The sequence below is a fragment of the Solanum lycopersicum genome, chromosome 4 (genome assembly GCF_036512215.1).
Source record: "Solanum lycopersicum chromosome 4, SLM_r2.1".
Taxonomy (NCBI): Eukaryota; Viridiplantae; Streptophyta; class Magnoliopsida; order Solanales; family Solanaceae; genus Solanum; species Solanum lycopersicum.
In genome coordinates, this window is record NC_090803.1 from 23,230,234 (window position 1) to 23,246,373 (window position 16,140).

Consider the following 16,140-nt stretch of genomic DNA (forward strand, 5'->3'; position numbering starts at 1 on the left):
CATCATTATTTGTTAAGAAGGTAAAAGAAAAACGGATCAGTTAATTTTTATCCTTATATTTTATTTTTTTTATTTTGAAAATATTTTCCTTTCTGATTTTAATTTTTATTCTACTAACATGTGTATTCTCATTTTTCAATAAAAAGATTTTGTATTCTTACCTAACAGGGGAGAAGATAAAAGGATTGAATTTTTTGTAAAACTATTTATTGGATGATTTCGACATCGATTATTACTAAGAAGGTAAAATAAAATAAATTGTTTTGCAAAATATATAATTTATTTTGATAAAGAATACACTATCCTTATTTTTAAAATATTAAATTTATTAAGTGTTATTTTTTCTCATCATTTTAAAATACTCTTCATAATATAATTTAAATATATGATAATTTAATTAAAATTGATTAGAGAGGAAATATTGATTCTTTTACGATCGCTCGTAGAGCGATGAAGTTCCCTAGTTTAATATAAAATTTGATATTTGGGTTGAATATGCCCTAATGTTAAAAGTATGAAACGAATATAAGTGTGATAATTTAAGCCTTATGGAGGTTAAAAAAGTTATAATTCAGCGAGTAATAAATACAAACTAGACATTGTAAAATATGAAACCATTTACTACCAAAAAAAATGAAACCATTTATTAAAAAAATACGATTATTTAAGGAATTTTTGATTCACTACTTTTTTTCATTTTCAAAACTTCAAAAACATAACTTGTAAAATACAATTTCAAAAAATTCAAACACACAACTTAGATGGAGCTGGAGCTTTTAGTCGAAATCAATAACTATAATCATTAAAATTTGAAAAGATTTATATATAACTCAATATCAAACACACGCATAGTGTCTTCTATAGAATTTTTGTAACGACCTGTTTAGTCGTTTTGAGCAGCAGATTTTAATTCTGGAAAAGTTGTCTTGGTCGACGGACCGTCGTAGGCACGACGGACCATCGAGGGTGTCTCGTTCCAAAATACTTAGAATTTTGAAAATTGGGTACTGAAATCGACTCTCTGAACTTCGTGACGAAGTGACAGGACAGACCGCCACAGGCATGACGGGCCGTCACAGACTCTTCAGTAAATTTCAGTCTCTGAACTCTGTGACGGAAGCAGCAGGACGGACCGTCGCAGTCACGACGTCCCGTCATAGGTTGCGTAATCCCAGGCTGAGTCGAATTTTTTTAAATGTTTTAAGGGACGTTTTGGACTATTCCTGCTTTAATTATAAATTTAGTGGTTTAATATTAATAACTCAATTACTTGGGGGTTAAAAGAAATAACCTTGAGTTAATTAGTGGGTTAATTCCTCATCTTTTATACTTAATTATATGATAATTAGAGTAAAATAAAGAGGGTTTGAATAAGAGAAATAGAAAGAACAAAGAGAGAGAAAGGATCGAACGAGAAAGAGGAGAAACGAGAAGAAGAACAAAGCTTTGGGAACTTGCTTGCTTGATCACTAATCTTATGTGGAGGTAGGTTATGGTTTTTATGCTATTGATAGTAAACTCTTAATAGCGAATGATATGTATTGGGTAGTATTGTAAACCCTTCTATATGCTTAATTGTGTGCTTGCATGATGTGTTTATATAATTGTGATAAAATAAGCATGATGAAGCTATTGAATCCTAAATCTTGAAAACCTCTTGTTAATGATGATGCCTTGGTATAAGAGAAGGCTTGATGAACTGAATTAATGAGATTGACATGCCTGCGTATAAAAGAAGGCTTGATGAATTAACAGAATAAGATTAGTGGAGCGGGTGTCACGAACCGACACATAGAATTAGGGGATCGGGTGTCACGAACCGACACGTAGAATTAGGGATCGGGTGTCACGAATCGACACGTAGAATTAGGGGATCGGGTGTCACGAACCGACACGTAGAATTAGGGGATCGGGTGTCACGAACCGACACGTAGAAGTAGGGAATCGGGTGTCACGAACCGACACGTAAAATTAGGGGATCGAGTGTCACGAACCGACACGTAGAACTAAGGGATCAGGTGTCACGAACCGACACGTAGAATTAGGGGATCGGAGTGTCACGTTCCGACACATAGTAGTAGGGGAGCGAAGTGACACGTGCCGACACAAGAGGAATAAAGATAATGAATCTTGGAATTATGTTAATAAATTCGAATGAAAAGAACCTAATTCCCAAATGAGTATGATATGGAGGCATGAGTCCTCATGAGTGTACTTGACGTTATTTATCAAAGATTCTTGTACATGTTGTTGCTACAGATTGAGTATTGTAGTTGACTTATGATATGATCTGATATATGTTGTTTTCTATTTTGAGTTGGCCGATGATATCTACTCAGTACCCGTGTTTTGTACTGACCCCTACTTATATGTTTCTTTCCTTGTTATTTGTGGAGTGCAGCAAACGTGCCGTCGTCTTCAACTCAACAACAACTCTAGCCAGTCTTCATTACACCGGATTTCAGGGTGAGCTAACACTTCTAGCTTGGACTGGATCTTCTTCTTCATGTCTTGATGCCTTGAAGTTCCGGCATGGACTAGCTTTTTATTTATTATAGCTTTCTAGATACTCTTAGCTTTAGTAATTTGAGGATAGATGTTCTTGTGATGATGACTTCCAGATTTTGGGGATAATGATAAGTTTGAGTTTTAGAAGTTGATTATTGATTTTCATTAATGAGTTTAACTCTTCCGCATTATATTATGTTAATTATGTTTGAAATGTTGAGATTCAGATAGGTTGGTTCGCTCACATAGTAGGATAAGTGTGGGTGCCACTCGCAACCCGTTTTGGGTCGTGACAAATTTGGTATCAGAGCATTATGTTCGTTGGTCTCATCACACAAGAACGAGTCTAGTAGAGTCTTAAGGAACGGTAGGGGGACGCCTTTACTTTTCTTTGAGAGGCTATAAGACTTTAGGAAAATTCCATTCTTTCTTTCTTTCTTTCGTGCTATTACTTGGATCCAATTGGTATCTACGTGATACAAATTGGTATCTGACCAACTTCACTCTATTTCGCAGATGGTTAGAACTAGAGCAACAACCGCGCCAACATCAACATCGGCAAGACAAGATGCATCTGAGCCAGCCACTGAGACTGTAGCTCAGAGAGGAGCAGTAGCAAGAGGCCGCGGTAGAGGTCGCAGGAGGACGTCCTCTAGAGGAAGAGGACGAACGCCTGGCCCATCTGGTACTAGGGTGGTGAATCCTCCACCGACTGAGGAAGTAGTAAGAGAAGGGGAGGATGGGGAAAATGAACAAGTACAGAATGAGGAATTACCACCCCAACCTACCCTAGAGATGATCAATCAGGTTCTTGCTTATCTTAGCGGGTTATCTGATCAAGGCCAAGCGCCTCCAGTGTTTCCTACACCAGCACCTCAGGCTCCGGAGGTACAACATGCGGCTACTGTGGCTCCCCGCATGGATGCCTCATTGGAAATAGGCACGTTTCCTCGCTTGACTACAGGGCCTATAATGACAAATGATCAGCATGAACTTTTCAGTAAGTTCTTGAAATTGAAACCTCCAGTCTTCAAGGGTGCTGAATCTGAGGATGCCTACGATTTTCTGGTTGACTGTCATGAGCTACTACACAAGATAGGTATAGTAGAACGGTTTGGTGTTGAGTTTGTGACTTATCAGTTCCAAGGGAACGCCAAAATGTGGTGGCGGTCACATGTTGAGTGTCAACCAATAGAGGCACCACCTATGACTTAGGCATCATTCTCTAGCTTGTTTATGGAGAAGTATATCCCCCGGACTTTGAGGGATATGAAAAGAGATGAGTTCTTGAGCCTAGAGCAAGGTAGGATGTCGGTTACTGCATATGAGGCTAAGTTTCATGCATTATCCAGGTATGCCACCCAACTTTGTTTCAGTCCACAAGAGCGGATTCGCCGTTTTGTGAAGGGGTTGAGGTCAGAATTGCGGATTTCAGCCTTACAGGTAGTGGCTACGGCAAAATCCTTTCAAGAAATGGTAGACTTCGTGATAGAGGTGGAAGGAGTGAAGCCAGATGACTTCACCATGGCATCGACATCAAAAAGGTTTTGAAGGGGAGGTGAGTTTAATTGTTCTTACTCTAGAGGACAGGGTTCACGAGGTCACTCAGTCCGACCAATTCAGTCTTCACTACAGACTGTAGTTGGGGGTCCACCTCAGACCGGCCAACACTTCTCTGAGAGACCTATGGTTGACTCCAGAGAGTGTTATGGATGTGGGGAGACTGGACATATTAGGAGAAATTGTCCAAAACAGAGTTATAGACCCCCAATAGCTAGAGGTAGAGGTGGTCATGGTAGAGGCCGCTATTCTGGAGGACGTGGTGGCCGAGGAAATGGTGGTCACCAAAACAGCCGGGGTGACGGACAAATGGGAACTACTGCAGCGCAACATGGTAGGGGCAACGGGCAAACAGGTGATAGGGCCCATTGTTACGCTTTCCCTGGGCGGTCGGAAGCGGAGACATCAGATGTTGTTATCACAGGTAATCTTTTGGTTTGTGATTGTATGGCTTCTGTATTATTTGACCCTGGCTCCACATTTTCGTATGTATCTTCTTCATTTGTTACTGGTCTTAATTTATATTGTGAATTGCTTGACATGCCTATTCGTGTTTCTACTCCGGTGGGTGAGTCTGTGATAGTTGAAAAGGTGTATAGGTCTTGTCTTGTAACGTTTGTGGGGAGCAATACTCGTGTAGACTTGGTTATCTTAGAAATGGTTGACTTCGATGTAATTCTGGGTATGACTTGGCTTTCTCCAAATTTTGCAATATTGGATTGTAATGCTAAAACTGTGACGTTAGCCAAGCCTGGGACAGATCCGTTAGTGTGGGAGGGTGACTACACTTCCAATCCGGTTCGTATCATCTCCTTTCTTCGTGCTAAGAAAATGGTTAGTAAGGGTTTTTTAGCGTTCTTGTCACATCTCAGGGATGATACTACCCAAGTACCTCCAATTGAGTCGGTTTCGATAGTCCGCGAGTTTTTAGATGTGTTTCCTGCAGACCTTCCTGGTATGCCACCGGATAGAGATATTGACTTCTGCATTGACCTTGAACCGGGTACTCGCCCCATTTCTATACCCCCTTATAGAATGGTCCCGTGGAGTTAAGAGAGTTAAAGGCCCAACTTCAAGAGTTATTGAGCAAAGGCTTCATTAGACCAAGTGCATCTCCTTGGGGTGCTCCGGTGTTATTTGTGAAGAAGAAGGATGGGAGTTTTCAGATGTGCATAGACTACAGAAAACTGAACAAGGTAACTATTAAGAAAAAGTATCCCATTCCTCGCATTGATGACTTGTTCGATCAGTTACAAGGTGCTTGTGTCTTCTCTAAGATTGACTTGAGATCCGGTTATCATCAATTGAAAATACGGGCAACGGATGTGCCAAAGACTGCTTTTCGGACCAAGTATGGGCATTACGAATTTGTAGTGATGTCTTTTGGTCTTACGAATGCCCCTGCTGCTTTCATGAGCTTGATGAACGGGATTTTTAAGCCATATCTGGATCTCTTTGTGATCGTATTTATTGATGATATATTGGTATATTCAAAGAGCAAGAAGGAACATGAGGAGCACTTGAGAATTGTATTGGAAATGTTGAGGGAGAAAAAGCTTTATGCCAAATTCTCCAAGTGTGAGTTTTGGCTAGATGCAGTGTCCATCTTGGGGCATGTGGTTTCTAAGGATGGGGTGATGGTGGATCCTTCTAAGATTGAGACAGTGAAGAATTGGGTAAGACCTACTAATGTGTCAGAAATAAGGAGCTTTGTTGGTTTAGCTAGCTATTACCGTCGATTTGTCAAGGGATTCTCTTCCATTGCTTCCCAATTGACGAACTTAACTAAGCAAAATGTTCCATTTGTATGGTCGGACGAATGTGAGGAAAGCTTTCAGAAACTCAAGACTTTGTTGACTACTGCACCAATCCTTACCCTGCCAGTGGAAGGTAAGAATTTCATTGTCTATTGTGATGCATCCTATTCGGGTTTGGGTGTAGTGTTAATGCAAGAGAAGAACGTAATTGCTTATGCTTCAAGGCAATTAAAGGTGCATGAATGTAATTATCCGACCCATGATTTGGAATTGGCTGCGGTAGTGTTTGCCTTAAAGCAATGGAGACACTATTTATATGGGGTTAAGTGTGAAGTGTACACAGATCATTGTAGCCTACAGTATGTCTTTACTCAAAAAGATTTGAATTTGAGACAGAGGAGATGGATGGAACTACTGAAGGACTACGATATCACTATCTTGTATCATCCGGGAAAGGCTAATGTTGTGGCAGATGCCCTAAGTAGAAAGGCAGGGAGCATGAGCAGTTTAGCCCACTTACAAGTTTCTAGACGCCCATTGGCTAGAGAGGTTCAGACTCTGGCTAACGACTTTATAAGGTTAGAAGTAAATGAGAAGGGAGGATTTTTGGCCAGTGTCGAGGCGAGATCTTCTTTTCTTGACAAGATCAAGGGAAAACAGTTTGATGATGAGAAACTAAGCCGAATTCGGGATATGGTGTTGCGAGGAGAGGCTAAAGAAGCAATAATGGATGAGGAAGGTGTTTTGAGAATTAAGGGAAGAGTATGTGTGCCCCGTGTTGATGATTTGATCCACACTATTCTTACAGAGGCTCATAGTTCTGGATATTCTATACATCCTAGTGCAACCAAGATGTACCGTGACCTAAAGCAACACTTTTGGTGGAGTAGAACGAAGCGCGACATTGTTGATTTTGTTGTCAAATGTCCAAATTGTCAGCAAGTAAATTATGAACACCAGAGGGCCGGAGGAACACTTCAGAGAATGCCCATTCCTGAATGGAAATGGGAGAGAATTGCAATAGACTTCGTGGTTGGTCTTCCAAAGACATTGTGGAAGTTTGACTCCATTTGGGTAATCGTTGATAGGTTAACTAAGTCTTCTCACTTCATTCCGGTCAAGGTGACCTACAATGCAGAGAAGTTAGCCAGAATCTATATCTCAGAAATCGTTCGATTGCATGGAGTTCCACTCTCCATCATATCAGATAGAGGTACGCAGTTTACTTCTAAGTTTTGGAGAACATTGCATGCTGAATTAGGTACTAGGTTGGACCTTAGTACTGCGTTCCATCCTCAGACCGATGCTCAGTCTGAGCGAACAATTCAAGTGTTGGAGGATATGCTTCGTGCATGTGTGATAAAATTTGGTGGTCATTGGGATAACTTCTTACCCTTAGCAGAGTTATCATACAACAATATCTATCACTCAAGCATTGATATGGCCCCATTCGAGGCATTGTATGGGAGAAGATGTAGGTTTCCCATTGGTTGGTTTGATGCATTTGAGGTTAGACCTTGGGGTACTGACCTTTTGAGGGATTCATTAAGGAAAGTGAAATCTATTCAAGAAAAGCTTTTCGCGGCTCAAATCAGGCAGAAAGAATATGTGGATCGAAAGGTTAGAGACATGGAGTTTATGGAGGGTGAGCAAGTATTGCTGAAGGTGTCGCCCATGAAAGGGGTGATGCGGTTTGGTAAGCGAGGTAAGCTAAGCCCAAGGTATATTGGTCCATTTGAAGTTCTGAAGCGCGTGGAGAGGTAGCTTATGAATTAGCCTTGCCCCCAGGACTGTCAGGGGTGCATCCGGTATTGCATGTGTCTATGTTGAAAAGATACCATGGGGATGGAAACTATATTATTCGTTGGGATTCAGTCTTGCTTGATGAGAATTTGTCTTATGAGGAAGAAGCCACTTGGGAGAAAGAGGCTGACATGCAAGAAAGATACCCACACCTGTTTACAGATTCAGGTACTCCTTTTCGCCCTTGTTTTTCTTCTTACGATCGTTCAAAGATGAACGATGGGTAAATTGGTATCTATTGTAACAACCTGTTTAGTCGTTTTGAGAAGCAGATTTTAATTTTGGCAAAGCTGGCTTCGTCGACGGACCCCACGACGGACCGTCATAGGCATGACGGACCGTCGAGGGTGTCTTGTTCCAAAATACTTAGAATTCTGAAAATTGGGTACTGAAATCGACTCTCTGAACTTCGTGACGAAGTGACAGGATGGACCGCCACAGGCATGACGGGCCGTCACAGACTCTTCAGTAAATTTCAGTCTCTAAACTCTATGACGGAAGCAGCAGGACGGACCGTCGCAGTCACGACGGCCCGTCACAGGTTGCGTAATCCCAGGCTGAGTCGGATTTTTTAAATGTTTTAAGGGACGTTTTGGACTATTCTTGCTTTAATTATAAATTTAGTGGTTTAATATTAATAACTCAATTACTTGGGGGTTAAAAGAGATAACCTTGAGTTAATTAGTGGGTTAATTCCTCATCTTTTATACTTAATTATATGATAATTAGGGTAAAAGAAAAAGGGTTTGAATAAGAAAAATAGAAAGAACAAAGAGAGAGAGAGGATCGAACGAGAAAGAGAAGAAACGAGAAGAAGAACAAAGCTTTGGGAACTCGCTTGCTTGATCCCTAATCTTCGGTGGAGGTAGGTTATGGTTTTTATGCTATTGATAGTAAACTCTTAATAGCGAATGATATGTACTGGGTAGTATTGTAAACCCTTCTATATGCTTAATTGTGTGCTTGCATGATGTGTTTATATAATTGTGATAAAATAAGCATGATGAAGCTATTGAATCCTAAATCTTGAAAACCTCTTGTTAATGATGATGCCTTGGTATAAGAGAAGGCTTGATGAACTGAATTAATGAGATTGATATGCCTGGGTATAAAAGAAGGCTTGATGAATTAACAGAATAAGATTAGTGGAGCGGGTGTCACGAACTGACACGTAGAATTAGGGGATCGGGTGTCACGAACCGACACGTAGAATTAGGGGATCGGGTGTCACGAACCGACACGTAGAATTAGGGGATCGGGTGTCACGAACCGACACGTAGAATTAGAGGATCGGGTGTCACGAACCGACACGTAGAATTAGGGGATCGGGTGTCACGAACCGACACGTAGAAGTAGGGGATCGGGTGTCACGAACCGACACGTAGAATTAGGGGATCGGGTGTCACGAACCAACACGTAGAACTAGGGGATCGGGTGTCACGAACCGACACGTAGAATTAGGGGATCGGAGTGTCACGTTTCGACACATAGTAGTAGGGGAGCGGAGTGACACGTGCCGACACAAGAGGAATAAAGATAATGAATCTTGGAATTATGTTAATAAATTCGAATGAAAAGAACCTAATTCCCAAATGAGTATGATATGGAGGCTTGAGTCCTCATGAGTGTACTTGACGTTATTTATCAAAGATTCTTGTACATGTTGTTGCTACAGATTGAGTATTGTAGTTGACTTATGATATGATCTGATATATATTGTTTTCTATTTTGAGTTGGCCGATGATATCTACTCAGTACCCGTGTTTTGTACTGACCCCTACTTGTATGTTTCTTTCCTTGTTATTTGTGGAGTGCAGCAAACGTGCCGTCGTCTTCAACTCAACCGCAACTCTAGCCAGTCTTCATTACACCGGATTTCAGGGTGAGCTAACACTTCTAGCTTGGACTAGATCTTCTTCTTCATGTCTCGATGCCTTGAAGTTCCGGCATGGACTAGCTTTTTATTTATTCTAGCTTTCTAGATACTCTTAGCTTTAGTAATTTGAGGATAGATGTTCTTGTAATGACTACTTCCAGATTTTGGGGATAATGATAAGTTTGAGTTTTAGAAGTTGATTAATGATTTTCATTAATGAGTTTAAGTCTTCCGCATTATATTATGTTAATTATGTTTGAAATGTTGGGGTTCAGATAGGTTGGTTCGCTCACATAGTAAGATAAGTGTTGGTGCCACTCGCGACCCGTTTTGGGTCGTGACAATTTTAAATTATTATTTTTAGTTATTAGATTCTAAATAAATAATTATATATATATACTCATTTAATTTAAAATCTAATAACTAAACAATAATAATTTAAAATTCTATTATAATCATTTAATTTAGAATCTAATGACTAAAAATAATAATTCAAAATTCTAATATAATCATTTAATTTAGAATTTAATAACTAAAAAATAATAATTTAAAATTCCATATTTACAAACTTTGAATTTTGACGACTCTGTGTCATTTCTCCTCGAAGAAACTTCCGTTTCTGTTTAATAAACGAACATATTAAAAGTATTACTTTTTGAATAGTATTTTATTGAAAGAAGAAAATATTTCTTGGACTTTTCTCAATAGAACAATTACACTTTGAATATTACTTCCTCCGTTTTAAAAATAATAACCTAGTTTAACTTAAAACAAAGTTTAAGAAATAAAAAAAGAGTTTTTAATTTTGTGTTTCTACATTAAAGTAATGTCAAACGTACCAAAATATCTTTTAATCTTTTGATCTTAAACATGTCACGTGAAAAGTTAAAATTAAAGTATTGCCAAACAAGGAAAAATATTTATTTTTTTAAAACAAATTAAAAAAAAAACAAAGACATTTTTTTAAAACAGCCAATAGTTTTTGTTTTCTTAAAAGCACATGATATTGTTGGACTTTATTCGGTATATAACAATTCAAGCCCACAAAAACATGGTCAACATGGTTATTTCACACAATCTTTTGAATATTATTTCTAACAAATATTAAGACTTTGACAATGTCAATCTTAATGTTCTTCACAAATATGCCTTCCAAGAAAGTCACCAAACAGTTGGACAACTATAAATACCCATAGCCCTTTTCTCCATTTCCCTCCAAGCCATTACCCAAATATAACTAAACAAAGTCATTATAATTTCCTCACTTTACGCCAAAGTTTAATTAAACTTCAATTATTTTTACTTGTTCTTAATTTATCTCCATTTTTACAACAATGGTTCTCTCAAAAACTTCCTCTGAGTCTGATGTTTCTGTACACTCCACCTTTGCTTCTCGCTATGTTCGAACTTCACTTCCAAGGTAAACATCATACTCAGTATTGAAATCAGAAATTTCATTAATTAATAGTGTTCATTCAAGATTTAATAAATATATATGTATAATGTTATTAAAGGTGGGTTCACAATTTTGATTAGATGAGTTCAATCTCTACTTACTTTTTGACTGTTGAATTCATCAAGTGGACTCATAATCTTCTATAATTTATTCATAATCTGTCTACCGTCTCAATGTAAAATTAAGGTGGTATACATACATATCACTTTCCTCATACTTTGTTTATGAAATTACATCAAATATTATTATTATTATTATTATTATTATTATTATTATTATTATTATTATTATTATCATCATCATCATGAGCTTAATAAACACTTAGTGCTTATTAATTAAATCTTTTAATTACTTATTTTAATTATAAATCAGCTTATAAACATGTTTAGTTAGATCAAGATATTTTAATTGACATTTTATAATTATTATTTTAGGTTTGAGATGCCAGAAAATTCTATCCCAAAAGAGGCAGCATACCAAATAATTAATGATGAGTTGATGCTTGATGGCAATCCAAGGTTGAATTTGGCATCATTTGTGACAACATGGATGGAGCCAGAATGTGATAAGCTTATGATGTCTTCAATTAACAAGAATTATGTTGACATGGATGAATACCCTGTTACCACTGAGCTTCAGGTAATTTCTTCTTCCCTGCGTATTCAAAATTTTAAGTTTATCGAATATTGAATTATATAATAAAACAAGCATAATGGATTGTTGATATACTCTAAAACTATGAATTTTGTCAAATTACAATTAACTGTATAAAAATGATATTTTACGCTATTAATTTAATACTGACTTATTATATCATGTTATTTAACACTCACCTATTTTATTTTAAGTTACTAATCAACTATATAAAATAAATTTACTTAAATGTAATGATTAAGTAAATAATTTGTTACCCTATAACATATATACAAATTATTTTTTTATCTATCTTTCGATTTTTAATTTTTAAATTTTATTTGTGAATTTATATCGAGTATATTTTTATTTTGTTTGTAACCTAGTAGCCCTTGGAGCCAAACAGGAAAAAAATGTTTTCTATATTTTTTTCTTTTTCTTTTCCTTTCATATACTATAACAAAAATAACTTTTATCGGCATTAATAAAGAGTGCTAAAGTTTTTATCGGCATTAATTAAGTGTTATTAGAACCAATATTGATAAAGGCTTTAGGAAAATATACAAAGAGTGAAAATTATCGCTAAAAATACATATTTAATAATAATTAAGAATTAGTTACCGCTAATGATTATTTTGTTGTAGTGCTAATATCTAGACTAATCTTTTAGTTAAACTTTGCTGAAAAAGAAGTTTAAGGGTCAAAATGTCAATAAAAGAACTTTAAATTTGACTTTTTGGCGGCCATCGTACGCGGAAAAAAGTCACGGCCTTTCTTAATACTCTTTTTTATTTATTTCAGTTTATTTTTCTAGTTTTTTATTTATTATTCGTTGTTCCCTATTTGAACAAATATACTCATATCCTTAGCTTTCTTCAATTCTATACTTTATTTTAGTTTTCGAATTGAAAAAAATTATTTTTCCAAATAACCAATTCCAACTTAATGTATTTTAATTTCAAAATAAATCTCTTTTATCAACATTATCATGCTTATTATTTTTATTTTATTTTTATTTTCTTATTTCAAAATATAAATTATTCTTCTTTTTTTTCAAATATCATTTTATACAATTTTCATGTGGACATAATATTTTGTTTTCAAATTTTTGATTTAACGTGAAGTTATATTTTATAACAATTTTTTTAAATATCGCAAGTAAATATTATACAATAAATTGATGAAAAATTCCAATAAAAGTAAAATTATTAATAATAAAATACAATAAGTACTCACCTTTGAATATGATTGTTGCTTTTGTAAATGCTCTACTCATGCATTATAGAGTTAAAATGGACATTTTTATCCTTAATCTTTTTATGCCTAAGCTAAAAATTATTCAAATTGGAAATTTTGAAATTCAGTTAGTGATAAATTTTTTTATAAAAAATAACATATTATTAATGTGGGATTAATATTTTAAAAAATATTATATTACTTTTTAAAAAGTTATTTAATTAATGAGATTATATGTAAAATAATAATAATAATAATAATGTGATTTTCCAAATTTAGAGAAGTATTTTTTATTTAGTTATATTTAATTGTTAAAAAAAAATAATTTGGCAAAATTACAGAATCGATGTGTGAATATGATAGCACGTTTATTCAATGCGCCTTTAGAAGAGGAAGAAGCAGCAATTGGTGTTGGCACAGTGGGGTCATCAGAGGCCATAATGTTAGCGGGCCTAGCCTTCAAGAGGAACTGGCAAAACAAACGCAAAGCTGAGGGAAAGCCTTATGATAAGCCCAATATTGTTACTGGCGCTAATGTTCAGGTAGCCCAACATTTTTATTTAGTATAATAAATAATCATCTTTGAATATCACTTATTTAAGATTGAGAGTTATTAGCAAAAGGCGTTCAAAAATTACTTAACTTTTGACTCCATTTTCAAAAACTTGTCATACATAAAATATTTTATTTTTTTATTTTTTTATTTTAGGTGTGTTGGGAGAAATTTGCAAACTACTTTGAAGTGGAATTGAAAGAAGTAAAGCTAAGGGAAGGGTACTATGTGATGGATCCAATGAAAGCTGTGGAAATGGTAGATGACAACACCATTTGTGTTGCTGCTATTTTGGGTTCAACTCTTAATGGAGAATTTGAAGATGTCAAACTCTTGAATGATCTACTCATTCAAAAGAACAAGCAAACTGGGTAAACTACGACTTCAATTATTATTATATATAGTAATAGACAATAAAGAATATTTATGTTTTTTTCTTTGTTTTGGTAAGATGGGATACACCAATTCATGTGGATGCAGCTAGTGGTGGATTCATTGCACCATTTATCTACCCAGAGTTGGAATGGGACTTTAGGCTTCCTTTAGTGAAAAGTATTAATGTGAGTGGACACAAATATGGACTTGTCTATGCTGGTATTGGTTGGGTTATTTGGAGGACTAAACAAGACTTGCCTGAACAACTCATTTTTCACATCAATTATCTTGGTGCTGATCAACCTACTTTTACTCTCAATTTCTCCAAAGGTAAAATAAACCTCATATTTTATTTAATTATTTTTTTTAAAAAAAAAACAAGCATATTTAGTATAATAAAATATGAAGAAGTTCATGTTCCAGAGATTATTTTCCTAAACCAAAGATGTCTTTCTAAATTTAGAAATAATTTAGTAATTTTTTTCTTCTTATTTTACCTTTAGTGAGATGATTATTTATAGTCACAAAAAAGATATATGGCTATTGATCAAAAGTTCCAAATGCTTTATTTCTTTCTTAAAAACCTTTTTTTGTTCCATTTGGATTAACTTCTTATTTGACCTTTTTTTAAGAAATATATATTATTTGACTACGACTTTTTTGGACATTTTCTAGATATATAATATGAATTTTGAATGTTATTATAATTTGGTCATATAATATAAATTTGTGCGAATGTAGGTTCAAGTCAAATCATTGCTCAATATTATCAACTTATCCGGTTGGGCTACGAGGTAAAATTAATTAGATTTTATAAATTCATAAATGTAATTATATAATCAATATACTTTTGTAATTTAATTGCAGGGATATCGAAATGTAATGGAAAATTGTCGTGAAAACGCCATTGTGTTAAGAGAAGGACTTGAAAAAACAGGGCGTTTCAACATAGTCTCTAAAGATGAAGGTGTCCCATTGGTGGCCTTTTCCCTCAAGGACAATAGTCTTCACAACGAATTTGAGGTCTCTGAGACGCTCCGTAGGTTCGGGTGGATTGTCCCTGCCTACACTATGCCAGCTGACGCTCAACACATCACAGTGTTGCGCGTCGTGATTCGGGAGGACTTCTCCCGAACCCTGGCAGAGCGTCTCGTCTTTGACATCGTCAAAGTCCTCCACGAGCTCGACACGCTTCCGGCTAGGTTGAGTGCCAAAATGGAGGAGAATTTGGTGATCGAGAATAATAATGGAAAGAAAACAGAAATTGAAGTTCAAAGGGAAGTTACTGATTTTTGGAAGAAGTTTGTTTTAGCTAGGAAAGCAGCTGTTTGCTAGGGAAGGATTACTTGTTGAAGGAATAATTAAGTATTAGTAGTAACTTTTTATTATTAATTTTACAAAAATTACGAATTTTCTTTTTGACTATCTTGATGAGTAACTAACAAAATTTTATGAAGGATGATAGGTGTATCATCTTTTGTTCGATTACGATTGCTATGTTACATTACACCTCTATTTATTATTCTTGTGGAATTTTCCTTTAAATTTATTTTTCGCTATGTTAAGTCTTTTCTTCTTTCATATTTTTGGTTTGTACAATAATAATTGGTATCCACACGAAAATCGCATGCACTTTTACCTAATGTCATATTAAAAGGGAAAATTTATGCCTGAAATTTTAGAGATACGTATACTATCTTCTATTACATTCAAACTTATTTTATAAATAATTTCTATCCCTTTTCGACCTACGTGGAACTATCAACCAGATTATTTGAGAAGATTGTCAACACATATTGGCTCAGAAAATATCGAAAAGGGGCAGAAATTATTTATAAAATAAGTTCGGAGGTAACAGGGCCTTAGACCATCTCCAACCCACCTCTATTGTACGAGACAATTCCCTAAATGGTCACCCTAGTTAAGAGAATTGCCTTGAAATATCATTTATGTTTCACTTAGGACCAAAATATCACTCAACAATCACTATTTTCTCCAAATATACTTGACATTTTAAAATCATCAATATCTCCTACTTGGCATGACGTGTCATTTAAGTCTTTTTTTTAAATAATTGACTAATTTAATTCATTGAACCTATTTAACTAAAATAATGATCATATTATTTTTAATTTATTTTTAATCTATTAAGAATAAATTTTCATGCTTAAAATCTTTTATCATAATTAAACTTTTTATTTTTTTATTTTATGAAGAATACATTTTTAAAATGTACTTTAATTTTATCAATTTTGAATACTTATAAACACATACATTCAAAAAAATATTGATATACAAATCACTCATTAACGTTAATTTACGTCAATTAATTATAAGTTGTATAACAAATCAGTAATATTGAAGGTCAATTAACCATTACAAT

The 16,140-nt window shown here is 35.2% G+C and overlaps 1 protein-coding gene across 1 annotated transcript; it reads left to right on the plus strand.

Annotated features, from left to right (window-relative positions):
• Positions 1-10,674: 10,674 nt before the first annotated feature.
• Positions 10,675-15,245, plus strand: LOC101259235 (glutamate decarboxylase 4). Its single transcript, XM_004237202.5, has 7 exons — positions 10,675-10,924; positions 11,395-11,599; positions 13,171-13,371; positions 13,539-13,753; positions 13,834-14,087; positions 14,499-14,551; positions 14,625-15,245. Exons 1-7 carry the CDS (start codon positions 10,839-10,841, stop codon positions 15,090-15,092), a joined length of 1,482 nt encoding a protein of 493 aa, XP_004237250.2. The 5' UTR covers positions 10,675-10,838; the 3' UTR covers positions 15,093-15,245.
• The last annotated feature ends 895 nt before the right edge of the window (positions 15,246-16,140 follow it).

What these genes read in the sequence shown, in the direction of transcription:
- LOC101259235 (XM_004237202.5), top strand. Translation starts at nt 10,839, where the DNA reads ATGGTTCTCTCAAAAACTTCCTCTGAGTCTGATGTTTCTGTACACTCC. An exon ending in CAAAAGAACAAGCAAACTGG is followed by an intron (nt 13,754 to 13,833) that starts GTAAACTACGAC and finishes TGTTTTGGTAAG; the next exon opens with ATGGGATACACCAATTCATG. An exon ending in TACTCTCAATTTCTCCAAAG is followed by an intron (nt 14,088 to 14,498) that starts GTAAAATAAACC and finishes GTGCGAATGTAG; the next exon opens with GTTCAAGTCAAATCATTGCT.